Here is a 27605-nt window from a genome sequence, read left to right on the forward strand (position 1 = left end):
ACTGTCCAGTATGATTCTCACAAAAGCATTAAATGAGCCAGTGGTGATCTGCATTAAATTAAAAGTGTCTGTGTGTGGTGTGAGTCTGAGTATGTGTGTGTGCGTGTGTCTATGTGTGTGTGAGTGTGTGTATGTGTGAGTGTGTGTGTGACTACTATGGATGCATGCCCTCTGCCCAATTACCTTTTTTCCTGTAAGTACTTTGCTGTTTGCTGTGAGCAGGAGAACCCACTTCAATAAACATTCAATCTGATCCATCATGTTTGAAATTGAGGACTGAAGCCTTTGTTACCCTGCCCTTCAACACTTTTCTTCTCTTGGATTGAAATGTTCCATGGACGGTGGCTACTGGAACAGGTGGTGCTGAAACATGCGTCTGATGAAAGCTCTTGCTGATGGGTTTGACTGTTGCTCACAAAACAGATGAAAGCCTTGTTTCTGTAAAGCTAGACACCATTTCTCCTCTGTATTTTGCTAAGTGCATAAGGGAGCAAGCCACTGGCAGCCCTGAAAGCTGGGAAGGTAAGTAATAAAGTGGCTGGTGGTGCCAGGAGGAGTGTTTACGTCTCAAGCAGAGACCTGTCAATCCAGGTTGTTTATACCCAAGAAACTCACACACTGCCTCACCCCAAGATTCAGACATTTTTGTACCGAACGGGATTTGGGGAGAAAAATTAAGTAACCCCATTACTGAAGGGACTGGAAGGGAAGAGATCAGCCTCCAAGGAAGTTATCCAATGTGTGTGTGTGTGGCGTGTTTGGGAATGTGTGTGTGTGTGGTGTGCTTGTATGTGTGTTTGGGTTTCACTACTCAGAAAACAGCACGTGACCAATTTCCACAAGCAGTCCTCCTCCTCCGACTTCCCTGCTCTATCAAACAGCCTCTGAACCTCAATAGAGGCTATATCAAACAGCCTCTGAACCTCAATAGAGGCTACATCAGGGATGGATGAACCCCTCTCATGTTGCCATGAAAAAAGCCCTGTGCCCTCTAAAACAAGTAGTGTCGACAAAGCGTATTTGCGTTTACAAAGCAGCATCCCTGATCTCATTCAAATACACTAAATATCTTCTCTCATCTGTTATTTTCTGAACCAGAGGCATTAAGCAACCAATAAATCAGAAAGCCTCGGTTTCAATGGGCATGGTGCCTTGCCTGTGAACCACAAAGGAATGAAGCGACAACAGAGGCAGTCTCTTTGATATGCAACAATGTGGACCGTGCATCTATTTTCTTTCTTTCTCTCATTCTTTCTTTCTTTATATCTTTTTCATTGTCTTTCTATATATCTTTCTGTATCCCACCCTTTTCTATCTCTCTATCTTGTTCTTTCTCTCTCTGCCTCTCATTCTCCTTTTTCTTTCTCTTGTTTTCGAACCATGAGGATGGTTTATACCACAGACTTTGGAAGTAAAAAAAAAAAAGGATTCTGTTTTTTCCCCCTGATAAGATGAAGGCCTCCTAATTTACTTTGTTCTTGTGAAAGCTTTTTCCCTTCTCTGCTGCCAAGGAGAGAGCACTCATCATACACAGAATTACCAGCCTGGTATCGAACCATGTGGGTGAACGTCCAGTTCTTCAAAGTAATCCTCAAAAAAGCCATCCCTCCTCTATCCAGAACAAGGCTTAACTCCTTAGCTCTCACAGAAATTCCCCATGTAGGCTGTTGCTCAATTGAAAAAAGAATACACAGCTTTACAAAAGCAGCTCTGTCAGCCTGGTCACCAAAACTGGATCCTGTAGCTGGATACAGACACTGCCCTCATTAGAAATTGTTGTGTATTCATTGTTACTACAGCTCCCATGATCCTCTATGTCATGGGGGAACTATAAAGGGGCTGCGCTCCCCACTTTTCACCCTCTGTTAATTGACGCGACCTTCACTCCACTTTGCGCTCTTGATGAGCCAGGGTAGCCAGTAACAAGAAACTAATAAATAATAAAGTTACAATAAGGGTATCTTCAAGGCTTCTTATTTCTTAAATGCGTGCCCCCACTTGGACACAACAAAAATCATCTTAGGACTACAACTTGAAGACCTCCACCATTCCTAATACACAAAATGTAGACTTTCACAAATGTACCCAAATGTTGATGATTTACGTGATCGATGCAAAGGTGACAAGGTAAACTTTTTTTCATATGTTTTGGGCTTGTCAAAAGCTGAGTGACTATTGGACATTCTTATTTAAAACATTAAATGAGGCCTTTAGTTTGGATATAAAACCCAGTGTTGAAGTTGCTATTTTTGGAGTACCAGAACTTGGAGTATCTTTGACAAATAGAGTACAATTTGTTATTGCTATCGCCACCTTATTAGCGAGAAGAAGAATTGTATTGGAGTGGAAGTCAACAAACCCACCTAAAGCTTCAATGTGGTTATGTGATGTAGTATCTGTGAGGGGTCAGGTGGAATACAGGGTCCGGGGGCACCCTCTCCAGGGAGGGCACCTTAACTTGAATTGTGTGAAACCTTCTGTTATTTTTATAAATTATATACAAATATTTTAAGATATCATCTTAGGACTAAATCTGTAGGGTTAATGAAGAATGCCTAATGCCTCTGCTCAACATTTGTTTCGTTCTGAAGCACCAGAATAAACACACAGACACACACACCTGAATCTGAATACAACATTTCCTTTGAACATGATCATCCTCTCACTTTTGTGATTACATTTAAAAATTAACTTCTGAAGGTCTGGCAGTATATTATTTATTCAAGCAAAAAAGGTAATTATCTGGCTTGTAAAATAAGTTAATTGCTCACTCACCTGCTAACCAAACATCAGTCATTTCAAATCGTCTTTTTCCTTTGAAAATTAATCATAGTAATTTCAAATGTAAGTGAAAAATTGTAGGCTTAAAGTTAAGTATTTGAATAAAACAAGCAGGCAAAAGGTTGAATTAGAGACAACACCTAACATCATGCTGTGAGAAAAATACATTGAATTTAGTCTGTTGTTGCTAGCATCCCTGTCTAGGGTTGGTGAGATTCCTTCTTTATCCTTAATACTTTTTTTTGAGAGAAAAAGTAAACAGAAAAAAGTGTCAAGATAGATAGAGGAGGAAAGAGGGAGAGAGAACATTTTTTAGCGCGTCCACTCACAGTCTTTTAGTAATACATCATTCACCCATTGACCTCCAACAACACTGTGATTTGGTCCATCATACATTTTTCAAAGTACCCGTGAAGAGGAAATACTGTAGGTATTCAACAGCCTGAACAAGCTCCTCAACGCCATTAAGCTGGAACAAGAACCCTCACAACTGTGTAGATGTGGATTCATGTTTCTGAGATGGGGGTTGATGCAGGTATACTTTACCAGGAGGCCGCGGTCTCATCATATATCATTATCTGGCAAGGGCTTTTCAGGAAGTCCTCTAAGTCTGTCCAAGCGACCAGAGTCTCTAAATTGACTTCTGGTTTTGTCTTGTTCAGGAGCAATTCCATGTTTTCATAACAAGGCCTCTCTTCTGGCTCCATTCTGTGGGGACCACTTCTGCCCAGCCCAACGTCAACATATGAGCTTCCTTGGATCTCATCCAGACCTCATCACCACCAGGCCCACCACACACGCAAACACACACACACACACAAACTGTTGGAGAGAGAACAAGACAATCTGCAGAAAGCTGAGATTTTTACATAACGTGCAACAGGCCAAAAGACTCTGCTCCTCAGAATGTAATTCATTCCGGTTCCAATGAAAAGGTTACCAGTGTATCGTGCGTCGTGATTCATTGCCTACGGCGACAGCCTTCATAAACAGACCTCGTCCTTGCTACTGTACATTTAAATTACAACGTTCATTAGCTAGTTCTAAAATCCCCGTACTGCCGACACAATCCTGGGACCAGCAAGTCGATAGAGCCCGTAGTAGATCAAACATGCTTCTAGAAGCACACAGACTGCTCACTCACACCCGTCACTCTGGGAAGGGAAGAAAACAGATTTACGCCAATACGGAAGAGAAGTGATGGAACGGAAAACAAGTGATAGACCAAAGGATGTGGAGTGCTGCTTTTATCAGCGAAGCTCAGGAGTATTAGCCAGAGTGGAAGCAAGGTGTGCTCCTTATCTTTGATAGAGGTCAAGCCTCACAAGGAAAATGGTGAAGGGATAAGATAGGGGGATTAGGCTGTCTTGTAATTACGGCTCTCGGAAAAATTATGCAAAATGTCCACCAATCAATGCGTGAGGTCAGACTAATCCTTGTGCAGGGCAGGTAGGGACATGGAAATCAGGCCCGCCAATACTTTGCGTTCTCCCACAGCGACAGTCTCCTCAACCAGGCAAAGCTACGTTTACGGGGATGAGAGGACGGGGATGAATCAATTATTCAAATCGGATACAGTATCGTCCACTCACTGCACTCAATGGACGGTGATGTATTTCTGAGGGCATAATGTATCTTTCTGGGTAGGATTGATATTCCATATTCAGAGTGTTTCTCAGCGGCATGATTGACAAGCGCAGAACGAGTTAAGGGAGGCGTATATGCAGAAGGAGGAGAAAGAGGAGGAGAGCGAGGAATGAAGCTCAAGGTTAGTTTACATCAGGCGTGATGGCCTCAACAACACTCTCTTACCAGCTGCCAAACTGCTTAGACAGCCTGATTTATGGTGTGAACAGAATCTCACCAACTGCCCCAGGGCACAGGGCTCACTGTTCGACTCTCTATCACACCTCAAGCTTACATTATCACTTATATCTCTCCCTCACCAAGTCTTCCTATGGCACCCATGAGGGAAATAAAGATAATATTCTGTATGTTGAAAATGGCACAAATCAGAGCAATGTGGCAAGCGTAAAAGCCTAATAATGTGTGGCGTAACACACATCCATTTCAGCTCAAAGGGAATGGAGGGTCTAGCAGGCAGATGGGACTCTTCATCCTGCTCATCTGTGGCGCATGTCTCCTGTGTTCTTCATCTCTCTAGACGGAGGGCCCATCCATCAGAGAACAAGCCAGAATGGGCTGCATATGGCATAGAAGATCCAGTAATAATCCCAGTTAATCACTGTCACAGTACAACAGCATTATCAACTGCTCACTCATACACATCAACTCATCAGGAACAATCGCGTGTGCCGTATTAAACTGACGAATCTTTGCGCAGACTGTAGGGCCTGATATAGCCATGGGCACAGATGGTTGGTACAATGGCTGGGTAGAAAAGTATTAATGATTCCTAATGCAAATATATCCCTCCTTGGCTCTGTCAACCGAGCCCATCCTCGTGGGTGTCACTGTGGGGATCTGAACTGAGGTGATTGAAATGCATTCAATGTATTATTTATGCTTCTTTCTCAGCAGGGAACGCTGTGGAGATTGAAAATGCACCTTCTCGGCTCTCTGGTCCCCACAAAGGAATCAATGTGAGAACGCCACGAACCTGCCACTGGCCACAAGACTGATTGAATTCAAAGAGGCTTTGAGGCTTAACACACTTCTGGAGGGGAAACCTCAGTCTATCGGAACTCTGCCATGGAATAATGTGGCAGTTGAAACAGTGGGTGTGTATATACTGTATGTGTGTGAGTGTGTGTGTGTGTGTGCGTTTGTTGACCGTGCATGTGCCAGTGGGCGTTGTGAGGGTGTGTGAGTTAAGCTTGCATGTGCCAGTGTGTGTGTGTGTGTGTGTGAGTGTGAGTGGTCCATGACTTCACCCCCTCCACTTCCTCGCCCATCACAGCCTGGACATGTCCTACCACCACTGTTCTCCTCGCTGAGAAATAGTCATCTGTATTCTGAAACTGCAGTGGCACCCATCATGGGCAGCTACCCCCACAGACCAGGCTGGTCTCTGTCCATATCATAGTACCAATGTCCTAGGAAGCTTTCTGTCAGCGTCTCCACGGCTGAGCACCCACGCAGTCACCAATTAAATGACATCAAACGACCAGAACGTTACAACTGAAAATGGCATCAGTACCATCTACTGACGTGGCACGGGGAACCCTACAACCACACTCGCACATACACACTCTCTTTCTCTCTCTCTCTCCCTTTGATCCGCCATGGTCAGAATAACCGCCACAGCTAGCTTTGGGACCACACAATAGCATGGCTAGTGAGGAGCTGCCCAGTCATTTCACAGAGTCTAAACCATTTAACAGAGGGGGACAGAGGTGGGACAAAGCCTGTTTCTTTTGTTCATTCTCTAAGTTGCTGTTGCCCTCCAAGGTGATGCAGTAGGAACAGAGGTCTTCCTGATGAAAGCCAGTCCTCGACCTGCACTGACCCAGTCTTACTAAATAGTCATTGATGAAATATAAGCGTGGACACGATTCATGTACTATGGTTTGTATCCATCCACATTTCAAGCTAGCTAATAAAAAAAAGCTGTTGGATGATGATGAAGGAATATACAGAGGAATGCAGCATTTCCCTCCAATGTCGTTACTGTCTGCAACCTCCCAAAAAGTAATGCTTGGCACGGTGCTATTCCAGGTCATGGAGTCGTGATTTAAGAAGCAGCATTATGGATATTTGTGCGTCCCGTGGAGAAAGTCTTCTAAGGATGCTTCGCCATAAAGTGAAACCTTGCATGACCGGAACCCTTGCGGGGCATGCCAAGAATATGTCTCTCCCTTTCACACTGCCTGACTCCACTCTAGACTTCTCTTTATGAATCAGCATGCTTCGCTATTTCCTCCAAACAAAACTTTTGTATGGCGGAAACTGGAGCGGTGAGCTCCTATTATTTTTCTCTCAATAATGTCTGTGCTGGATACCAGCTTGTTGGTGTGACGGTAAGAATTCAGCTCCTTAATGTGCATTTTCATTTATACTGAGATTTATGTCTTCCATTGCTAGACTAACCTGATCTGCCGACAGTCACTATAGAAAAGATAATCATTAGCAAGGTTCATTACCTTGATTCCCTATTACTCCTAGCCTTTCAAAATGATCTTTCAATTCCAGTTTCTCACTGAAATGATGTCCTCAAAGCCTTATGATCTGTGTCCCACATACAAGCAACATAGATTGTGTCTCAATGCATATTTGATGTTCTACAGAACTAGGCCACATTGATCTCATAAGAACTGCTCAGGGTGACCTCTGAAAGAGTAGCCAGTGATGTGAATCTGCTTGTCTTCATGCCTGCCTGCCTGCCTGTCTGCTTGTCTGCTTGTCTGCTTGTCTGCTTGTCTATCTCTCCATCTGTGTGCCTGTCTGTCTGTCTGTCTCATTGTCTGTCTGTCTCATTGCCTGTCTGTCTGTCTGTCTGTCTCATTGTCTGTCTGTCTGTCTGTCTGTCTGTCTGTCTGTCTGTCTGTCTGTCTGTCTGTCTCATTGTCTGTCTGTCTCATTGTCTGTCTGTCTCATTGCCTGTCTGTCTGTCTGTCTGTCTCATTGCCTGTCTGTCTGTTTCATTGTCTGTCTGTCTCATTGCCTGTCTGTCTGTCTGTCTGTCTGTCTGTCTCATTGTCTGTCTGTCTCATTGCCTGTCTGTCTGTCTGTCTGTCTCATGTCTGTCTGTCTCATGCCTGTCTGTCTACTGTGTGTTACTGCAGCGTGTCTGGGCCTGCCTGAGGCCTGCTGGCATTACTCAGCTGCCTAACAGCTCCTGGCACGTAAACTTTACCCGACTTGATTTGTATTCAACAAACGTGAAGCCAAAATAGCCGCAATCCCCTGATGCTCTGCATTTGACAGATTTTAATAAATCTAATATAGGCAGTGCACTAAGTGTTATTGCTTGTAATATGGGGGTTTACCATTGCTGGGTTGTCAGATGACAATAGTGGTGATGATAATGGAGAGACACCCTCATTCTAGAATGGCCCGTTTGGTGTTTTTGCGGTCGGGTGCACTCGATATCTGTTTGGTGCTGAGCGTCTTATAAGATGCCTCACATTTATTGTCGGTACTTGGGTATGATGGAACTGAAAACGTCATAGGTACGACAGTGGGACTAAATGACTAGAAAATATTGGTTGGCTCAGAAAATATGGTGATCTTTATTTCTCACTCGATAATTTGACAAAGACACCTTCGGTATTGGCATAAAGCTGCCAAAACTACAGACAACCTTCCCCTTCAATCTTCAGAGTAAGGACAGGTAACAGATACAGGTGCTAAAGAATAGTATCCGCCTGATACTGAAATATTAATGATAGTATCTATCACAACACTAAAAGCCATAAACTGATTGATTAAAGCCTCACAATGATGTATCTCTTTTGTGCTAGATGCAGAGGTAAGGATTTGCATTGCGATAGAATAAGATAAAGTATTCCTCCTATTAAACTTGAAACATAGCGCCAGTCTTTCAATTAAAATGACAAATCTATAAACATTTTAAATCCCACTTGAAGAAAGTGGGATGTGCAATAAACACTGGAATGAATGTAAAGCAGATTGTAATTCCTGTATTGATCCATTTCCCATTACAACATGTTCGGTAATATTTGTGGCTAGTCGTGTAAGGATTCCCCAAGGATTTATTTGACTAAATAGTTGTCATGCAGAATATACATTACACCATTAGTACAGATGCTACCAGATGTTGTTATGCACTTACATCAACATCACAGTGTTACACTGAGTTACAAATAACATCTACAGCTGCAGTTCAACAGCTTCTACGCTTCAGACTCCTGTTCATTTTGAGAGATACAGTTTTTATGACAGAATAGAATAACTAACATTTTTTCTCCCTTCAGAAGTGACATTCAGAATAGACAACAAAACAATAAACATGTGTCTTCCAGCTTGTTGACTTGCATCCATACTGTATCCAAGCAGTTCCATGGCCCAAATCCTTCAACAACTCACCCAATCACGCACCCTCTCCTGTCTTGCTCTTTTTTTAGTAAACATCAATATTGAATATTCAATTTGTTTATATTTGTCCCCAGAATACATTAGTGTATGTTTCTCTGTGGGGGCATGATGATCCCTTTTTAACAGTCTGGCTCCACAAGCTGTCACCATATTGACATGAGAAACTGACATAAACACAACATGACAGATGATCTATCATCTCAACCCAGAAACCTTCTGACAGATGAGGAGGGAAGGAGCTATCTCAATCTGCCAAGCAAGCGTAAGTATGTTCCATGACCAAAGAATGGTTACTGCAGAGCGGAGCGAGACACGCCTGGCATTCCAGTCATAGCAGGTCTCCTCTGCATACATTCAGGACTACACCAGCCAGCTCAAATAGTTACAACACTAATACCGTGTCCACACATTTAAACAAACATTGCTCGGAAGTAGCCAACAATCTGAACAACAAACAATGCACTGCCGTCCTCTGAGCGTGTGCTGCAGTGGTGCTTACGCTGGGTATCTGGCAAGCGGCTGTGCATGTAGGCTACACTGTTTATTTGTGCTCAAGTGCTTTCCATAACAAATGGCCATTAGGGACCAAGGGGGTGTCAGAAAGCTCATTATCCGCAGGCTTGTCTGGGAGGTGCCGGGTAAAAATCCCTCCTAGACCACATCAACCTGGATTACGCTCTGGAGACCACTGTCCTCAGAGATTACAAAATGTTGGAAATTATACACACATGCTCATTAAATTGAGGACAGAAAAGTGAGTTGGAAGTCATTATAATGATGCTTTAGTCACGGTTGGGGAGTGTTACTTTAAACTTGCAAGCTCACACCATTCTGCGGAGGGTAAACACCATTGTCCTTTCTTTGCCCTTTTATGTTTGACGCATAATTGTCCCCGGGCCGCAGGTAATTTGGCCGTCAGTGACTGTGAATAAATTCCCATTTCCAGCAACAGTACCAACAGCTAGCTACCACTAGACTCTGGATGAAATGCACAAATCAAGACAATGAACCTGAAGTGACTTTGACTTAAAAGGTCCATTCATTTCACAGCAAGCTACTGACGACCTCCAGCACTATAGACATGAAAAGACAGAATTTGGCCTCTGAGTCATGACTAAGTGTAGGCTGTGCATCTCTCTGGCTGGCTTCATTTGAGCCCAGCACACTGGCCAAGGGGTCACACCAACTCCCCCTTCTCGCTCTCCCATCTCTGTTCAGTGTAAAACAGTAACTGCTGAACATTTTTCTGGCACAGCCAGTTGGCTAGTCAAGCTCAGGCACTGGGAAAAAACTGTAAAAAGCATCTCTACCACTGTCCTCACTCCTCAGAACAGTCTCTCCTTCACTAGCCTAACCTCTCAGAACAGTTTTTTTCCACAGTCCTCACCCCTCAGAACCGTCTCTCTCCTGTTAGCCTCACCTCTCAGAACAGTCTCACTCCCAGTCTCCCCTGTTGTCCTCGCTCATCGGAACAGTCTCTCTCCCACAGTGTCTCTCCCACTGTCCTCACCCCTCAAACAGCAGACAGCTAACCAGCCAGGACAGACAGGGGAAGAGCCAGGCAGCAACTGCTGGCTGTAGCATTGTTCCACTAATGAGAACATCTGCGTTGGCATTAGCGTGTGTCTCTGTCTCCTGAAAGTGTTTGTGTGCTGCTGGGCGTCAGGCGGCTGCTGTTGTTAAAAGCACTATTTACACACTGGCACAAAAGGGCACATTGTTGGCACGGAAATAACTGGAGAGTAAAGGGACACACACACAAGCACACTCTACCTGGTCTGCTACAGAAATGCCTTCTAAACCCTGTGCTATCTAGGATCCACACAATACCCAGTATACCTCTGAAGTTGTGTTTGTGGTCTCTGTAGGGCTGAAATAGCCGTACGGTCATTCCTGTGTTGTAGATAGTGATCTATAGGTTACAGTTCAAACTATGTCAGGTTTTGCTATACAGTATGGGACTGTGCTGCCCTTGAGGAAAGTATTTAACCTTAACTGCTTCTGCTAATGTCAGCTTGTCCTAGATACAGTAAGGGCATCAACAAAATGGGAATACAATAGTGTAAAAATGACATGGAACAATACTACCCCCTATTGGGCAGTTTGAAAATGACTTAATCAATCCAGGTTAGAATGGTTTTATATAGGTTTTATATTTGGAGGAAGCCGACAAATGGATCAATCAACAAAACAAGACACAACCACGTCTCCATCCAATCATGGCATACTTTAATACACACAGCATGCTTCCATATTGATCTATATCGATTTAGCTGAAAGTGACATCTTTTCCGAAACCATCGTGGGTAGTAAGACTGCCGTCAGCAAGCAGAGGAACCATGGGAAACATAATGGTACAACAACAAAAAAACATTCTCTCACGGATGAGTGATCTTTTTTTCTCCTCCAGTCTAACACTGTTTACGCTGTGACGTGGGCTGCCCAGTCCTTCCTCAGAAGACTCCTCTCGTCTCAGGCTGGCTACTCGTGGACATCCTCAGTGTCACCATCTGGTGTGACCAGAATAGACCTGGAGTCTAAGGAGGGTTCAAGCACAGCACTGATCCAACAGAAGCTGCCATCCCTTCTCAGCGTTCCAGACACGCGTCCTTACTCACCCCTGGATATTGTGGTATCAGATATAACTGGTAAACAACGGTGAAAGCTGCTCTACAGAGCAGTTGCTGATCCAGCCACGACCAGTCAGGTCCTAAAGAAAGGCTGGTAGGATGAATCCAGAGGGGAATCCACAGATCTTCTCTCTAAAGCCCCTCGCCCTCGCCCTCTGCTGGCCAGTTGACAGAGATGTGATAAGGCTTCAGTTCGTCTTCTGACACAAAGTCTGGGGCGTGGCTCATAAGGTCATGACCCCGGAAGGACTTGGGGAAGGCAATCACGTCCCTGATGCTGGGCGCTCCGACCAGGAGAGACACCAAGCGATCGAGTCCTGGTGGAATCAGGAACCAGTCAACACCAAACTCTGTGTTATGGCGCAAGTATAAAACTATAGCATCATAGCAATATTGATTTTAGTTTTTTTCCCCCTCCCATTAGAGACCAAATGTTTTTCAAGCATGATTTGGTCCATTCAATCCAAAACGTGCTGTGTTGGCTCACCCAATGCTATGCCACCATGAGGGGGCGCTCCAGAGTCCAGTGCCTCCAGCAGGTGAGAGAGAAGAGACAGATCCTCCTGAGGAAAACAAACCTGCGTCAGTCAGGACCGACTGGTTCCCTGACATGGTCTACAGACGGGTATTACATCTACTATACTCAGTACTGTCACTGAGACCCCGAGCTACACATTCATAAAAACCTCAGGTCCGTTGTCTCTCAGAGAACACAATACATGATTACGTTAGACTCTCAGAAGCCCTCAGGTATGTGAGGAGACCCTGAAGCTGAGAGTCTGACGGGGGGGGGATGGGATGGGAGATCTCTATTAGCAGCTCCTCTGACAGGCCAGGATTGCTGCTCTAATGGCAGCTGTGTGTGCTCCCTGGCCAGTCAGACGGTAGCCTCGGGTCAGACAACTGCCTGGACATCCATCACAGACTTAGGGGTTTAAGGTGTGTTTTATGTAGTCCGGAGATTGCACCTCTGGGACGGTTCACGTCCTTTGGTTGTTCAGGGTAAATCAAGTGCAAACTGAAGGATGTTCTGACAAACAGGAAGTCAGACCTGAAGGATGTTCTGACAAACAGGAAGTCTGACCTGAAGGATGTTCTGACAAACAGGAAGTCAGACCTGAAGGATGTTCTGACAAACAGGAAGTCTGACCTGAAGGATGTTCTGACAAACAGGAAGTCTTACCTGAAGGATGTTCTGACAAACAGGAAGTCAGACCTGAAGGATGTTCTGACAAACAGGAAGTCTTACCTGAAGGATGTTCTGACAAACAGGAAGTCTTACCTGAAGGATGTTCTTGAGGACGTACTGCTGCAGAGAGGCTTGGTGGATCCGGATGGAGCCTCCGCCGATCTCAGAGCCGTTCAGAACCAGGTCATAGTGCTGCCCACGGACCTGACAATACGGAAAGGTCCATTTTGTTTCTCTAATTACATCCATCTTAAGGATTCAATTACACGGATAGACATGATCGTACTAAGAACTGCAAAAGAAATCAACTCTTTTTCAAAGGATGTTTTTCTGACTGCGGGGCCAGTTATAAAACAACACTCAAAACAACAAGCGTGCCAGTGCTGTGTGTATTGCATCAGTGTTTCAACAGAACGCAAGAGCACAGAAAGGCAGCTTCAATCAGTTATGATAGCAGATTTCACTCTCCCTATAGGGACTGAGCTGTCTTGCGTGGGCCCTGGCTGGGAAGCAGGCTGGTGGGGGAGCCACCCCTAACCTTGTGTGGAGCGGAGTAGAGAAGGTGGGCATCTTCAGGGAGCGGAGCCGTGAACGGGTGGTGGGCGGCCTCCAGCTGGCCTGGCTCTTCCTCCTTGGGCAGGAACAGTGGGAAGTCCACCACCCACAGGAAGTGGTAGTCTGAGGAGCGTCGCAGCACCACGCCCAGGCCCTCCAGGAGGTCAGCGCACTGCAGTCTTAGCTTCCCTAGTAGGGGTCTCTGTGGGAGGGAGAGAGAGGAATCGGGAAGAGGCCTGTGTGAGAAATACACTCTCAGAAGGTCAAGATGAAATGGGGGTTCATTATTTGGAGAGTTGATATGGTGCAGCTAGTTTTACCAGCCAATAATCTAAACTAAAATGAAGTAAAGACTTATGTCAGCGTCAAAAACAACATTGTTTTAATGCCCTGCACATAAATTCCAACAAAATATTTTTTTACTGGAGATTAATTGATATGAGAGTGGACTGTAGGTTGTTTTCCTAATTCTTGAACCTGGCTTGTGATTGCAATTCCTCCCTATCCCTTGAAACATAAGGTCTGTATTGATTGACACACAAATCAAAGCAGCTGCCAGTCTACAGTTTTGTGTTGGGAACACTAAACACATCAATATGTATTGGATTTGAAGCTGGTGCTGCTCAAAGATGTTACTGAATGTAAAATACTTCACAAACATAATAACTACTAGCTACTAAGTGTGCAGTAAATAACAGTCGGTAGTGCCAAGTCAATCCAGTAAAAGGCAATCAGGAGATTCTGTATGGATACAATGAGGGGTAAGGATGAGTTGTAGTTGGTTACCAGATCTAAAGATGTAATTGTGAATATGTTTCAATTACCCAACTATCCTTAATGATACTTGTCTTACAAAATGGAACCAATGGTCATCCAACACTCAAATAACAGGGCACCACACCCACCTGGCTCTCCAGCCAGGTTCATGCTATGCTAAACAGTAATCAAGCAGTAATTGGCATCTGGTCTGGTGTTGAGGGGCCAGGGTTTGTGAGTGCGACCCACCACAGTGTCCAGAGGGCCAGCAGAGAGGAGTAGCAGGTCCCCCGGCCGGGCCTGGGCGGTCTGCAACAGCTGCTCCCTGGCTGGCCCACACAGCAGTCTGCTGAGAGGAGACTTCAATGTGCCATCTGCCTTCACCAACAGCACACTCAGGTCCTGGAAGAAGGGAAGGAGAGAGAACGAACACATACATCCACCCACCCACCCACACACACACACACACACACACACACACACGTAGACACAAATGAACAACCAGCGAAAGCGTGTACATGTAAAAACACACAGAAGGAAAGCCAAAGGATGCACACACACACACACCAAAAACACAACTCACTTTGTATTCATGTGAAGCTCTTTAGCCTGAGGCAGCAGTGAGCAGCCTTGAATGCCTATGCACCCCTCCTCTCTCTATATAAATTACTAAACCCAATAAATCATTAGTTATAATACAGCCACAAATTAGGAATGCATTTTCTAATCATCTAGCTCTGTGAAGGGAGTGCGTGGGAGAAGGTCTACCTTCTCAACCAGTGGGGTCTGATCTTGCCTATGGCAAAATATGGCATCTACGACGTTTGTTAGACGGTTGTTAGCTGTTTCATCACAATCATCTGGAGTCATTGATCATGCTGAGAATGAATATTTCACGGCAGCTGTCTGTTCCCTTTAGTGAGGCAGTTCATGAGGGTAGCGGGTGGGTTCCAAGAGGCAGACTCTACCTGACTGAACTGGGTCTTGGCTGTGTGTTTAAGGGATTCCAAATCCTTGCCCTTCACAAGTGTCTGTGAGGAGATAATAAAACACAGTGGTGCTCAAACAAACTCAAACAAAACAAGGTCTGGGGATGGTTCAGGTGTGTTGCTAGGCTGGACTCACAGCTCCGCCTGGGACACAGATGGCCTGGATGCAGCCTCCTGGTTGGTCGAGAGCAGCTTTGAGGTAATGGATGTCTGTGTGCCAGAACACCTCACTCACGTCCACCAGCTGTACAGGGAAACACACCGGGCTTCAAATAGCAGCTTGTCGAGGCAAAAGGAAACATTTCCCTCCAAATATCCCCTCAACTACCGCATAGATACTCTCTCTCTCACACACACACACACACACACACTGTAATGAGCAGACCTTCATGTCAAAGCGTGTGTCTGGCTTGTCCACACCGTAGTCCCTCATGGCCTCCTCGTAGGTGATGGAGGGGAAGGGAACACTGACAGAACCTTTCTCCACAGGCCAAGAGTGCTGTAGCAGCCCCTCAATCAGTGTCCGGATGCCTGCCTGATCCACAAAAGACATCTCTATGTCTACCTGGAAAGGCAGAGGAGAGGAGACCAGAGAGAAATTACAGGAGCTGCTGCAGCTATGAGAACAGTGCGTGCATTTTTTAGTGCATTTTTTAAGCGGAGTGGGTGGGTGTGTTCAACCGGCAAGGACTTTCAACTGAAAGAGATGTGTGGGTGTTAGACTGGGCCAGACTCCATGAAAACAGCGTGGCAAGCAGTTCATCTGCATCAGCCAAACTCTCTGTGTGTCTGGCCTTGGAAGTCAGCTCATGGTGTCTCTCTTCACACAGCTAATCACCACATTACCTGGGTGAATTCTGGCTGTCTGTCTGGCTTGGAGCCTTCATCTCGGTAGCAACGAGCGAGTTGAAAGTACCTGCAAGATCAGAACCATCCACATGAGAGGACTGTGGAATGCCAATTTCACATCACAAGATGGCGTGGACGTAGTGCCTGGCATGGATTCCATCAACTTTGCTCCAACATCTCAGAGCCACACAGTTATATTGCCTCCGACAGAATAATATCTAATATCCTGCAGCAGCTATAGATCTTTATGCACAGGACTCATAACATTAACAGAATTCACTTATATTTTATTTTATGCCCACTTTTATTCTATTTAGTGTATTCCACTTATTATTGCTAGTTTTAGTATAGTTAGACCACATATTTAAATTTAAGATTCCTATATGTTTATTGTATGCACCTTCCTGCCAAAGCAAATTCCTTGTCAGTGCAAACTTTCATGGCGAATAAATCTGATTCTGAACTATATGCTTTGAGTAACTTTACTAAAGGATACAGTGAACAGATGATCAAAATACACTTAACTAACCAACTGCCAGAACTCAACCCCTTTCTGAATGTTTCCTAGTAACTCATCTATAGGGGACCCTCAAAATGCTGGGTTGTCTTGAGAGTGACGGACGAAGTGATGGAGCGAACCTGTCAAATCCTGCCACCATGAGGAGCTGTTTAAACTGCTGTGGACTCTGGGGAAGAGAGTAGAACCGGCCTGGCTCTCTGGAAGGAACTACAAACTCCTTAGCACCCTGGAAAAGACAGGAAATTGTGTTGGTGAGCTAATAACGTCCTGACTATCTGGGACAATTATATATATGGGTACATCTATGTGTGTCATGCATGTTAATATAGACATAAACAAAAAAAATTATGTGTTATATTAATTTAATTATTTTGGAATTTAATTACACAGGATGGCTATGTGTTATAGAATGGTACTACTTACTCCTGGAGTTCTCTTAAAAAGGGTAGGAGTCTCCACATCCACAAACCCTAAAACAGCACAGAAACAACAACCTACGTTATACACGGATCATGTCTGATCTTTGTCTTTTCTCTTTGTTTCACACTGCAACCTTTCCAGTTGTGTATTATGTCCTTAGCATGGGGCCAATACATTTTGAACGTTAAGTATAATTTGTTTGTGGTCCTCCATTCTGAAAGCTGTAATAAACATTTGACAAACAGCATAGGAACAAAGCACAAATACTGAAGTCAAACCTGAAGAGGAACTGGAGACTATTAGGTACAGAAGCAGGCCTAGTAGATAAGAGAGTTGAGTCAGATGGTTCAACGCACCGTGCATGTTACAGAGGTACTCTCTCATCTTCATCACCAGCTGGGACCTCATTCTCAGATTGGTCTGCATCTGAGAGGAGCGCAGGTCCAGATAACGGTACTCCATCCTCAGGGACTCGGACTTCTAGTAATTTAGAAGAAGATGTGGTTTGATGTCAGGCTAAGTTAGTGACATGTCTTGTTGTTACTTAGGAGTTGGATCGTGCTGGTGCTCACCTTCACAAAATCTTTGATTTCAAAAGGCAGTTTCTGGCAGGTATTAAGTACCTCCACACTTTCAGCACAGACCTCAATCTTTCCTGTGGGCATGTTCTAGAGATAACACAAAACACAGACACACACACACTCAATTTAAGGAAACGATCTTAGTGCCCATGGTGATATTTGCTCCCACAAGCCACAGTGTTCCTGGCCTCACGTCTCGTCCCAATTAAACTGACCTTGTTCTCCTGTCCTTCTGGCCGAAGCCTGACTGTGCCCTTCACTTTGATGACTGACTCAACTGTCAGCTCGCACAGAACTTCCTTCAGATGACTTTTGGACTACATCAAGGAACGGAAAAAGATAAGATGAAGTCAATATGGCAGAATAGATGATTAGTGTGACAAAGGACTTAATGGTGTTTCTGAATAACTTGATGGTACTGTAGAACGTTGCCTACCTTGTCTTGAGGGATAAGAATTTGTGTCAAACCCCCAAAATCTCTCATGATTACAAACAAGTCTTGTCTGATGGAAGAGAATATGCATAGTGTGAGCACAATCCTAATTAAATCACAAATAGCCAGATGGACTCAACGATGACGACCCACCTGATGTACTGGACCCAGCCACACAAAGTGACCTCATCGCCCACGTGAACAGATCTCAACTCTCCACAAGTGTGGCTCCTGAATGACAGGCTGCTGGAACCTAGAGAGACATGTGTCAAGTTGGATCATGACGGGAGTGACGTTCGCTAAACTGTTTTGAAAGTAACACTTAAACGGAACACGAGTCATTTATTGAGAACATAGCAAGCAACCAGGATAACTAAGAGTTAACACATAATGTGGTAGAATTACCTGCGGTGCTGCACGCGAAGTTTCTGTTTATAGTGAGTATACACCTCCTTCGGGTGATGTTGGATTTGGTCAGACGTCCTTGGCTCACAGTTGGAAGAGCGGTGCTTTGCCAAACGGAATATGCCCTGCTGTCTCGTCTCAGCGCAAGGAGAAACCTCTGTACTAATACCCTGCTTTTATTAGCCATTTTTTAAAGACAACCCTCTGTCCAATGATGTTCCCATTCATTCAATGTCAACTAACCTTGTACCTTGTCTGAGTAAGGCGGCACATGGGTACATTACCGATACAATAAAGTTAGCTGACATGATTGTGCATATGGCTGACAGAAAAACATAACGCAAGATTCCGCTGACTGATTCTGTCACGAATCAATATGGATAGCTAGCGACTTTGAAGTTTAACTGTTCTTTGTCCATTTAGTTTGCTTCCATTCGTATGGCTAGCAAGCTAGTATGCTTACGAAATGTCATTGCTTCCGTGACAGTGAGGTAGCATTCACTGAACTTGATATACTTGGATGCATCTAAAAGGCACAACTATCTCACAGTAGGCAGTTTGGATATCAGCTATTTTCTCCTTGTTCAAATTTAGAACAAAGTAATAGAGCATGTAATCGATTGATTCCATAAGACTATTTGAAGGGCATTGTTTGTAAATATGAATAACCTTAAATAATGTATAGCATATGTGGCTATTTGTGTGACAGTGGTGAGTTAATTGTATTATAAGTACTCAATGCATTTGATTTCAAAGTGTAACTTTGAAGTTGTATGATGCGGCAATCGACTACACAGTCCTAGACCCTCTTTCAACGGGTCTGCTCCAGTTGCATTCTGGGAAAGCGCGATGTTCAAAATTAATTTCCTTTTTCAGTCTGTTGTTGTTCACTTCAGATACTATGGAGACACGGAACAGGTAGTCTATATATTTAAACTATTATAAATCAGCCAATTTCACTCAGTAGTGCAGGTAATGGCCGTGACATACTTTCTTGATCAAAACTCGGAATATGATTAACCATCATTATCAATAATCATCCAAATGTTCAGGCTACAGTATCGTAGAGCTATCCTAGCTAGCTAGCTTAATCCACATACTGTTTCTTTCGTCCAGGCATTATCAACTAACAGTTATACAACCTGTCGTGTCTTATAAAAGTCACGCTAACTGGCTATAACTTAAGCTATTTCTCTGCAGCATCGTAAAGACTCCACTCAACAGAGTTTTGACACAAAGACGAAGCAGAAGTTACAGGCGATCATGGCGCAGCTGTGTTGAAGCAACATCACACTTTGGTTACACTCCTGGCCAACTTACAGCTCTAAGGGTACCGACGAGCAGAAAAGCACCAAAGTCCCGTGATATTACGGTAACGCAAACGTAGCAGCATGCTTTTGTTGTTTTATACGACTACTTCGAAGCTGTCCTGTCGGGCATTTAATGTGGCGTACTTTAAACCATACAATAATAACATTTACACAGAGGACATTTGCAATACATATCCTGTAATGCTCAAAGTAATATCAATTTGTACTGACAAAAGTTTTTTTCTTCTTCTGTTCCCTTTCAAGAAACATGTTGACCCTGATCAAGTGGCCCTCCTGGTCAAAGGGGAATGGCGATTGTCCTACGTCACCCCTCTGCATCGTTTCAGATACACCCTGCTAAAGTCGTACTCCAAGCAGATGTCTGCATTTATTGTGTCAGAGAAGCAGCAAGGCCTGGCAGTGGAAGTGGGACCTGAGTCTGACTTCAAGGTCACCTTCTCCGTGGTGCTCGGGCTAGCAGAAACTGACGAAGATGCAGAAACGATTATCATTCAAGTAAAAGTTCCACTGCACTAGAATATTATAGATTGAAAGTCTAAATAGTCATTGAAACTAAAGTAATTTTCCCTCTAAAACTCCTCAAGAGCATTTGATGCATTTAGTGTATTAGCTAGCTGAATTGCTAGTTGCATGTGTTAACTGATGCTATATTGCTCTCTCCATTTCCCAGATTCAGTCAAGACCATTATTTGCAGCCAAAGACGATGTACAGAAGGTGGTGTGGAGTGGCTGGCTGACCTGCGTCAACGGAGACCCCATCTATCTGCGCTCTCTACCCCTGGACTTTGTGTGCCTACCTCTGTTCTGCAGCAGAGGACCTGAGACCCTCACAGCAATCGTCAAATCCTGGTTCCAGAGGACCTTTGATTGTTGTTTCGGCACTCTGGGCATCAACTCTACCAACCTGCAGTGGCTGGCATCTCTGTGGACTGGCTGCCACCCAGACAACAGCATCCAGCACCTTAAACTGGTGTGGACCATGCCCACGGTGCCTCCTATGGATGTGACCTACACGGTGAATTCCCAGGACGCCTGGGAGCTGTGGAACAGCCTCCGTCAAGAACAGGATGTCACCAACGACAGCAGTGTGGACCTTCAGGAAGTGAACCGCTTCATGCAGGGGCTGGAAGCCCACTTCTACAGGCACTTCCGGGTCGATCTGTCGGCCGGGCAACTGGTGCAGGTGACCACAGCGCTAGGCTCCGCTCATCACAGCGGCAAAGTCAAGGTAGAGTTGGAAAACTGACGTTTACGTCAATTCCGCACTTGCCAAAATATCACATATACCTTTTCGGATTTTTGTTGATTCTTATACACATGTATCAATTTATTTTGCAAAATCTTGATAGTGGGTTTTTTATTCCTTTCAGATTGCCAACAGCAGCTACATGACAACCATCCTGATGTTACTGACAGAATGTGCTCTCCTCAAGATGCCCATCTAACTGGACCTTCAACATTTGTATATTTGTACAAAATACCTGTGTAAATTGACCTTGTAAATATCCTAGTATTCCCTTTTGAAAAGCTATATGCATTTTAAAGCAACCATGTTTTTAAAAGTCTGTCTTTGTTTTTATACTGTTGCCATGGTTCTCCATAGTGTTGGTTTACAACTGATTGTTGCAACTTAAGTCTTCACACACTAGTATCTGGGTGTCTGATAGTTTCTCAAATCAGGTCTGACATTCAGTGAAAAGTTATATCAGGAAATAAGTCCCCCACTCCTTCTGGGATACATCTTTGTTTTTGATTGAAAATGTGTTTAACTGCATGATTATCAATAAAGTTTGAAATACAAATGGCCAAGAGAAAAGATGGGGAGCTTCTGTTTACTACCAGCATGAGTCATTTTCTATTGCACAGACAGATCCACGACGGTTCATACGGATAGAATGCCACACTTTTATCAAGGCTTACAGATGACACAGGCCTCAAACCCTCTCCAAAACAGACAGAACAGATCTACCGTCTTCTTTCCCCCAATGACAGTCTTAGATTTCCAAAACTCAGAAGGGTGACACATTCATCATAGGAGTATGACATTATCCACCAGTGAGTCAAAGCATAGCATATGCTAAAAAGCAACATTAGCACAATGATGGACACATCCATGGTAGCCTGGTTCCAAAACTATGCTTGGCGAAAGTACGATGAAACAGTTATGGCCTAGGTCTCACAGCATCATCGCTATAGTCCATGCAGTTCTGAAGATGGCTACATTTTCTTCCCCTCACATGTAACAAGGGTGCTATCAGAGCCATAGCACGTACAGTATCCTGGTTAGGGTTTCATTCACCAGCTTTATCTAAAAGATTTACTCTGTGGCAGTGACATGGTGACAATTCTGTTACCAGGGTTTTACATAGACCAACTGACAAGTTCAAAATGCATATTACAACATGTCTTTATGCTTCCTTGCTGTGCTTTCAATGAACTGCTGTGGATGTGTTAATGCATCTCATTCGCCACAGAATATATATATATAATGTAAATAAAGTGCAGACCGTTTTAGAAATGTGATTCCTATAAAATAAACAGATCAGTGATTATGTGTCAACCTGTTGCACCAAATAACCACTTTCACACAGCCTTGGGGACTCACCATAGTATGAATGTTTTATCATCAACTATTCAATTGTTGTAACATTTGTGAAAACGACAGCTTTTTTTGGACCAGATTCTCTCCCCTCCCAGAAAAAAAATGCAGGGCCCCAGATAATTCTCAGTGTCACACTCTAAAAACAGCAACACTCAAAAAAAATACAAAATAATAATCACAGTGCATTCAATTTAGAGGAGATTCTAACATTCCCCACATGACCTACTTATGAGGACCAGCACAAGTAGTGACCCCATCAGCTTAGTGCACCTGGAGAGGCTGTCTTCAAGCCCCATAGAGTATCTGCATGGAAACATCCGGTCAATGGCCAGAGTTGATGAGAAGTCGACATCACCTAAAATCTCGACTGTTATTCTTAAATGCAGAGGCACAGTGCCCTCTCAGTCACACAGAAGATGGGGATGTGGAATATTTGCTTCGGGGATGATTCAAAGAAAAAAAAGAAAAAAAAATCCTTCTTCACACGTGATAGGTGGATTCTCTGCCATGTGATCTACTGGTGACACAGCAATGGACCAATGGCAGAACAGTAAAAAGTACACCGGTAGTGAAGTGACCGAAAGACATTTCCTTGGCATGCCAACTGACTGGCTGTGAGTGAGAGAAGCCATCGTCCTCCCTTTCCCTTCATCTCGGCACGAGAACGTCTCTTTAGGAGGCACGAGTGACGAAGACGCTGTGATCCTGGAGGTACGTTACCAGATGTGAGATTCACAATGAGTCATTTTGATAACCCCCACCCCTCCGCCCAGTCGCCTGTAGTTCATGCCTCCATAGAGCCTGGAGAGGGAGAGGGCAGGAGGTACAGTGAGACATACGCTTGATACAGATGAGGGCAGATTGTAGTATACGGGAGACACAAAAGCAGTCGACGGCAGGGTCCGGAAGACCTACCTCCACGTGTTAGCATCAGGGTCATACACCTCTATGGTTTTGAGATACGTTGTGCCGTCGAACCCTCCAACTGCCATCAACTGTCCGTTTACCACTGCCAGTCCAACCTGCGAGAAAACAGAAAATAAGGTACACGCTTTCACCCAAATGATGACGCTGCCAAGCTGCATTTACACATCAGAAGTGGACCAACACTGACCCCGCTGCGCCTGGACGTCATGGCGACGACAGGAGACCACTGGTTGGTCCTGGGGTTGTAGCGCTCGGCGCTGCTGAGCTCCGTGGTGTCGTCGCGGCCGCCCACAGAGTAGATCATGTCCTGGTACACGGCACAGCCCAGGTGCTTCCTGCGCGTGCCCATGGGGGACACCGTGTGCCAGCGGTTCTCCTGGGGGTTGTACCTCTCCACTAGGATGCACACACACACACACACGCACACACACACACAGACACACACACAGACGTACAGTTTAACATATGCAAGCTGCAAACCAGGCTTATGGGTTTGACCTCCTAACCCAAACACACACACAGATGTAGTTCAGAATCAGAATCAGTGTTTATTCGCCATGAACGTTTGCACAGACAAGGACTTTACTTTGGCAGGAGAGCCTACCTAGGCAGCCACTGAGGCACCAAAGTTGACCACATCTTAACAAACCTATTTGTGGGAAAGTGTTGTGAGTGAGGCACCACCTTCCCTCTACATTTTGTGGTGGTGACAATAATTATTTCGCTATCAGACGCATGCTGTTTGACACATGTCCTGAGCGTGGAATGGAGGTGTACCTGTGTTGAGCGGGGAGGTTCCGTCAGAGCCCCCCACAGCGTACAGGAAGCCCCCCAGCACAGCCACAGCCACCCCCAGCCTCCTGGTGCTCATGGAGGCCACGCGCGTCCACTTGTTCTCCTTCGGGTCGTATCTGGAGCATCACCAGCAGGGGGTTGGGGGTGAGTCACAAACAGCAGACAAACATAGCGTACAATACCTTCAGCAGGCTGTCATTCCAAGCATGCACACACAGCTACCTAACCCTGTCGAAGCTACCAGAGGAACAGGCTCATACAAAGCAACCCAAATCCTGCAGTCACCTCTCGACGATGTTGAGACAGGAGACTCCGTCCTGCCCTCCCACGGCGTACAGGTAGCCCCCCAGGACGGCCACGCCCACACTGGTCCTGCACGTGCTCGTTGGAGCCACGTCGCTGCTCCACTGGTTGGTCTTGGGGTCGTATCTGGTCCCACAGGAAGTGGACATGGCGACAAGATGTTTATACAAGGGGGGGTAGCTTTCATTAGACATGTCCTCACCCACTTTTTGAAAACAGCAAATCTGTCCTCACCCACTTAAAAAAAATATATATATACATATATATATAAGATTGAACAGCCTCATACTCAGTTATGACATAAAGCAGTCCCACCCACAATACAGACCTAAGCCCCGGTGTTTATGTAATGGCGGTAACAAACAACTAAAACAATGCCAAGGCGGGCGCGCCAACAGTCATGCAGCAGGAGAGCACCCAGCGGGACTGACCTCTCCACACTGTTGAGGTAGGAGGAGCCATCGTGGCCGCCCACGGCGTACAGCAGGTCGTCCAGCACGCTGACCCCGACGCCACAGCGCCGCTTGCTCATGGACGCCACCATGCGCCACTCGTTGGTCTGGGGGTCGTAACGCTCGACGCTGGAGATGGCATCACCGCTACACCAGCCCCCAACTGCAGGAACACGGAGAGGAGAGGGGAAAGAGAGGAACAGGTGAACTTTTGGTAAGGCCTTCTCCATCACGTTCCATTTTATACCACTTTGCCAGACACATGACATTAATTTCTTCAAGGCGACAAATAGTGGGTACGGTAAGTGCAGCAGATGTTCAAGAAGTGCACAGCTCTAACAGTATTACAGCTGTTAGTCACAAGGAAGACACAGAGCAACAGTCACTTTCTCTCAACTACAATCCTGTATAATTCAGGGGTCCGTTTTGCTCTGGGTGACAGACCTGCAAACAGCACCTCTCCACAGCGGATGGGCTTCCTCGGCCTGGTTCTGGGGCCCTGCATCAGAGGCCTCTCCTGGGGCAGGAGGAGGTAGTTCTTGGCTTCATCCACCAGGTCCCTGGAAGAGAGGAGGCAAAACTAGGATCAAAACTCATCACGCAGCCCGCACACACTGCTTTGTCATCATGTTGACTTGGATTGGGGTGAAGTGACTAATGATTCAACTGTTGTTCAGTAAACGCGTAGTAAATGAGGGCTAATATAGGATGGGGATGTTGGATCCAGGGTAGTGGATCATGCTGTGTTTCTAGCTCCGCCCACCTGCACTCCTCGTCACTCTTGATGAGCGGATCCGACCCCACAGTCCCCACCAGGAACTTGGGGCTCAGGAGGGGGAGGCGCACATGCTGCAAGACCTACGACCACAACACAACCACTGTGGTCAGTAACCTATAACCGCACAACCACAGGGTCAATAACAGGAGGGAAAAAAACTACATTTGCGAGAACTTTAAACTTGATCCTATTTTCATACTGCATTAACATAACATTGTAGCTATAATACTATGCAGTTCTGTACAGATTTGACCTATTCATGTTGATTTCAGACCAGGGGGTTCTCCATTGAGGGGAAATGAGATGACTCCATTTGAAGAGCACCAGGTTTACAGCTTCCAGGCAGGTGGAAAACAGACATGTCTGACCTGGGGCAGCTGGGGTCGTCTCTCCTGAATGCTGTACTTGACCCAGGCCATGACGGCGTTGAACACCTGCTCCTCACTACGAACGTTCAGCTCGTCACTGGAGATGATGTCTATTAGTTGGTTGGCAGGGAGCAACATGAACTCTTCACTCTCCATAACCTGAAGGACAAGAATAAGACCAACCCATGTCAGGAGACTCATCGTCCAACAGTTTGCGAAGCTTTGAAAGCATATTGACGTGTTGACATGAGTGCTAGGTGAACTTGCCAGCACGCACAAGCAAATGTGAACACACAAGTACAAGGAGCAAGTCTAACTGGAATCCAAGCCCTGACCTTTTACAGCAGTGAACTGTACCTTCCCTCTCTCTCTCACACACACACACACAACACCGTTAAGAGAGTCCTCCTCACCTCTTGGAAGTTATGCTGGGTAAACTTGTCGGCTATCCTCAGCAGCTCCCTGCAGGAGTGCGTGTCAGCGAAGGCCCTGATGCCCAGGCAGTTGGAGGGGTCCAGCTGCCTCTTGAGGAACTCGCAGCACGCCTCTTGGATCTCAGCCAGCTGCAGGAGGCAGGCAGCAGGCAGCAGAGTCTGGACGTTCCCCTCCTCCACAGTCACCTGCAGGGAGAAGAGCACCGCAAACACTTGCTCATCAAGCCGTGGCCCTTTCATATCTTTTCTAGGACTTTACCGTCTCGTCTCGTGAGACCGTCTCGTCTCCCCGAGTCGACGACCGGCCGCGTTGGATCCGCTTTTACAATATCCATCCCAACACACGAATTTGTTTTCCGTTACCTGCGAGGTGTACGCGAAGTCGATCAGCAGCTCCATGGCTCTCTCGTCAATGTCCCTGATCACCACCTCAGTCTGCCGGCTCTCTGCCAGCTCACCCGTGAACATGGCCCTGAAGTAGGGGCTGCAGGCCGACAGAATGACCCGGTGGGCGTAGATCTTTTTGGCGCCCACCACCAGCACCACGTCGCAGAGCTCCCTGTGCTTGCGAAGCAGGTTGATGACCTCCAGCGTCTGTCTGGGGTGCTTGTCGGACACGTAAGGCATCCGAGCAGGCTGGGGAACCCCCTCCGGAAGCTTGTTGGGGTCTCCCAGGGTACAGCGGCTAGTGATGTCCATTCCGGTGTTGTCTTGGCGTGCGCTGGTAGCCCTGCGGGAGGAGGGTTAGCGGAGTGAGGACGAGAAAGAGTTGGGAATGTTGCCACCCCTTAGCAGTACTTGAACTACAGGACATTATGTGTATACAGCTCATATGGAACTTAATCAAAGTTCAAACTGGGTTGTATCTCTTAACACAACGACAGCAGATATCTGAGGCTATATCCTAGCATTTAACTGGCCTCAGAGTTAAGGGACTGGAAGCAGCTGTTTGGTTCTGACGCAAATTATACTGGTTAAAGACTTAGCACTACCACTTAACCCAGTCCCTAGACACACTCAGAGGTCAGTTCGAGTCGGGTGGAGTCTAATCTATGAATAGAAAGACAACATGTATTCAATAGCCACACAGTGGCAACGACAGAAGAAAAGAAAAAAGTACTAGGGTACACAATGAAAGAAAAATTGCTAGCTCACAAGTCAATCTATAAAACTGAGTGAATGCCAGTAGTTTAAAATAGTTGGTTACGGTAATGGAATAATTTCAAACTGAAATAACCTAGCTTAGTCGGCTAAAGATGAGATGATCAGCGTCTACAACACGTACCTGCGCATTGGGTTTCCGTCCATGCACAGAAAACGATGTTTGGTCCACTATTTGCCGACCTAATGGTTAGAAAAACAAATAAACATAATTGTGTTATCAGATCCTATTCTTCCTTGTGATGTCTGATGAATAGCGAGCATTGGCACATTTAGCGAACTAGCCTAGATGGTTAACTCGAAATATTGCGACGGACAAGTTTTTTTT

General features: G+C 45.5%; 3 protein-coding genes across 3 annotated transcripts in view; 1 reads left to right on the forward strand and 2 right to left on the reverse strand.

Moving 5' to 3' along the window:
- Positions 1–10972: 10972 nt before the first annotated feature.
- dars2 (aspartyl-tRNA synthetase 2, mitochondrial) lies at positions 10973–18647 on the reverse strand. The gene is made up of 17 exons (XM_047027501.1): positions 18127–18647; positions 17875–17974; positions 17725–17791; positions 17504–17605; positions 17280–17375; positions 17064–17187; positions 16711–16757; positions 16407–16513; positions 15765–15834; positions 15304–15483; positions 15055–15162; positions 14898–14960; positions 14179–14331; positions 13157–13375; positions 12712–12822; positions 11917–11992; positions 10973–11746 (listed from the first exon to the last, which is right to left on the reverse strand). Exons 1-17 carry the CDS (start codon positions 18311–18313, stop codon positions 11562–11564), a joined length of 1995 nt encoding a protein of 664 aa, XP_046883457.1. The 5' UTR covers positions 18314–18647; the 3' UTR covers positions 10973–11561.
- Positions 18648–18970: 323 nt separating this feature from the next.
- On the forward strand, positions 18971–21858 carry cenpl (centromere protein L). The gene is made up of 5 exons (XM_047027503.1): positions 18971–19044; positions 19327–19498; positions 19701–19952; positions 20128–20685; positions 20828–21858. The coding sequence occupies exons 1-5, from the start codon at positions 19028–19030 to the stop codon at positions 20900–20902; spliced, it is 1074 nt and encodes a 357-aa protein (XP_046883459.1). The 5' UTR covers positions 18971–19027; the 3' UTR covers positions 20903–21858.
- Positions 21859–22050: 192 nt separating this feature from the next.
- klhl20 (kelch-like family member 20) overlaps positions 22051–27605 on the reverse strand; it is a 5976-nt gene continuing 421 nt past the window's right edge. Inside the window, exons 2-13 of the mRNA XM_047027502.1 lie at positions 27402–27460; positions 26480–26846; positions 26096–26302; positions 25683–25841; positions 25300–25394; positions 24981–25096; positions 24516–24699; positions 24067–24210; positions 23764–23897; positions 23174–23382; positions 22975–23081; positions 22051–22860 (exon numbers count right to left, since the gene is read on the reverse strand). Of these exons, the coding sequence (XP_046883458.1) occupies positions 22776–22860; positions 22975–23081; positions 23174–23382; positions 23764–23897; positions 24067–24210; positions 24516–24699; positions 24981–25096; positions 25300–25394; positions 25683–25841; positions 26096–26302; positions 26480–26846; positions 27402–27424 (1830 nt within the window). The 5' untranslated portion in view covers positions 27425–27460 and the 3' untranslated portion in view covers positions 22051–22775. The remainder of the gene's footprint in view (positions 22861–22974; positions 23082–23173; positions 23383–23763; positions 23898–24066; positions 24211–24515; positions 24700–24980; positions 25097–25299; positions 25395–25682; positions 25842–26095; positions 26303–26479; positions 26847–27401; positions 27461–27605) is intronic.

The sequence above is a fragment of the Hypomesus transpacificus genome, chromosome 10 (assembly GCF_021917145.1).
Source record: "Hypomesus transpacificus isolate Combined female chromosome 10, fHypTra1, whole genome shotgun sequence".
In the NCBI taxonomy this organism is placed as follows: domain Eukaryota; kingdom Metazoa; phylum Chordata; class Actinopteri; order Osmeriformes; family Osmeridae; genus Hypomesus; species Hypomesus transpacificus.

Coding starts and splice junctions, on each gene's coding strand:
- cenpl (XM_047027503.1), top strand. Junction 19,953..20,127: donor CAGAAACGATTATCATTCAA/GTAAAAGTTCCA, acceptor TCCATTTCCCAG/ATTCAGTCAAGACCATTATT. Junction 20,686..20,827: donor ATCACAGCGGCAAAGTCAAG/GTAGAGTTGGAA, acceptor TATTCCTTTCAG/ATTGCCAACAGCAGCTACAT.
- dars2 (XM_047027501.1), bottom strand. CDS start 18,313: ATGGCTAATAAAAGCAGGGTATTAGTACAGAGGTTTCTCCTTGCGCTG. Junction 12,823..13,156: donor TCTACTCCGCTCCACACAAG/GTTAGGGGTGGC, acceptor CCGTATTGTCAG/GTCCGTGGGCAGCACTATGA. Junction 11,747..11,916: donor TCATGGTGGCATAGCATTGG/GTGAGCCAACAC, acceptor TGATTCCACCAG/GACTCGATCGCTTGGTGTCT.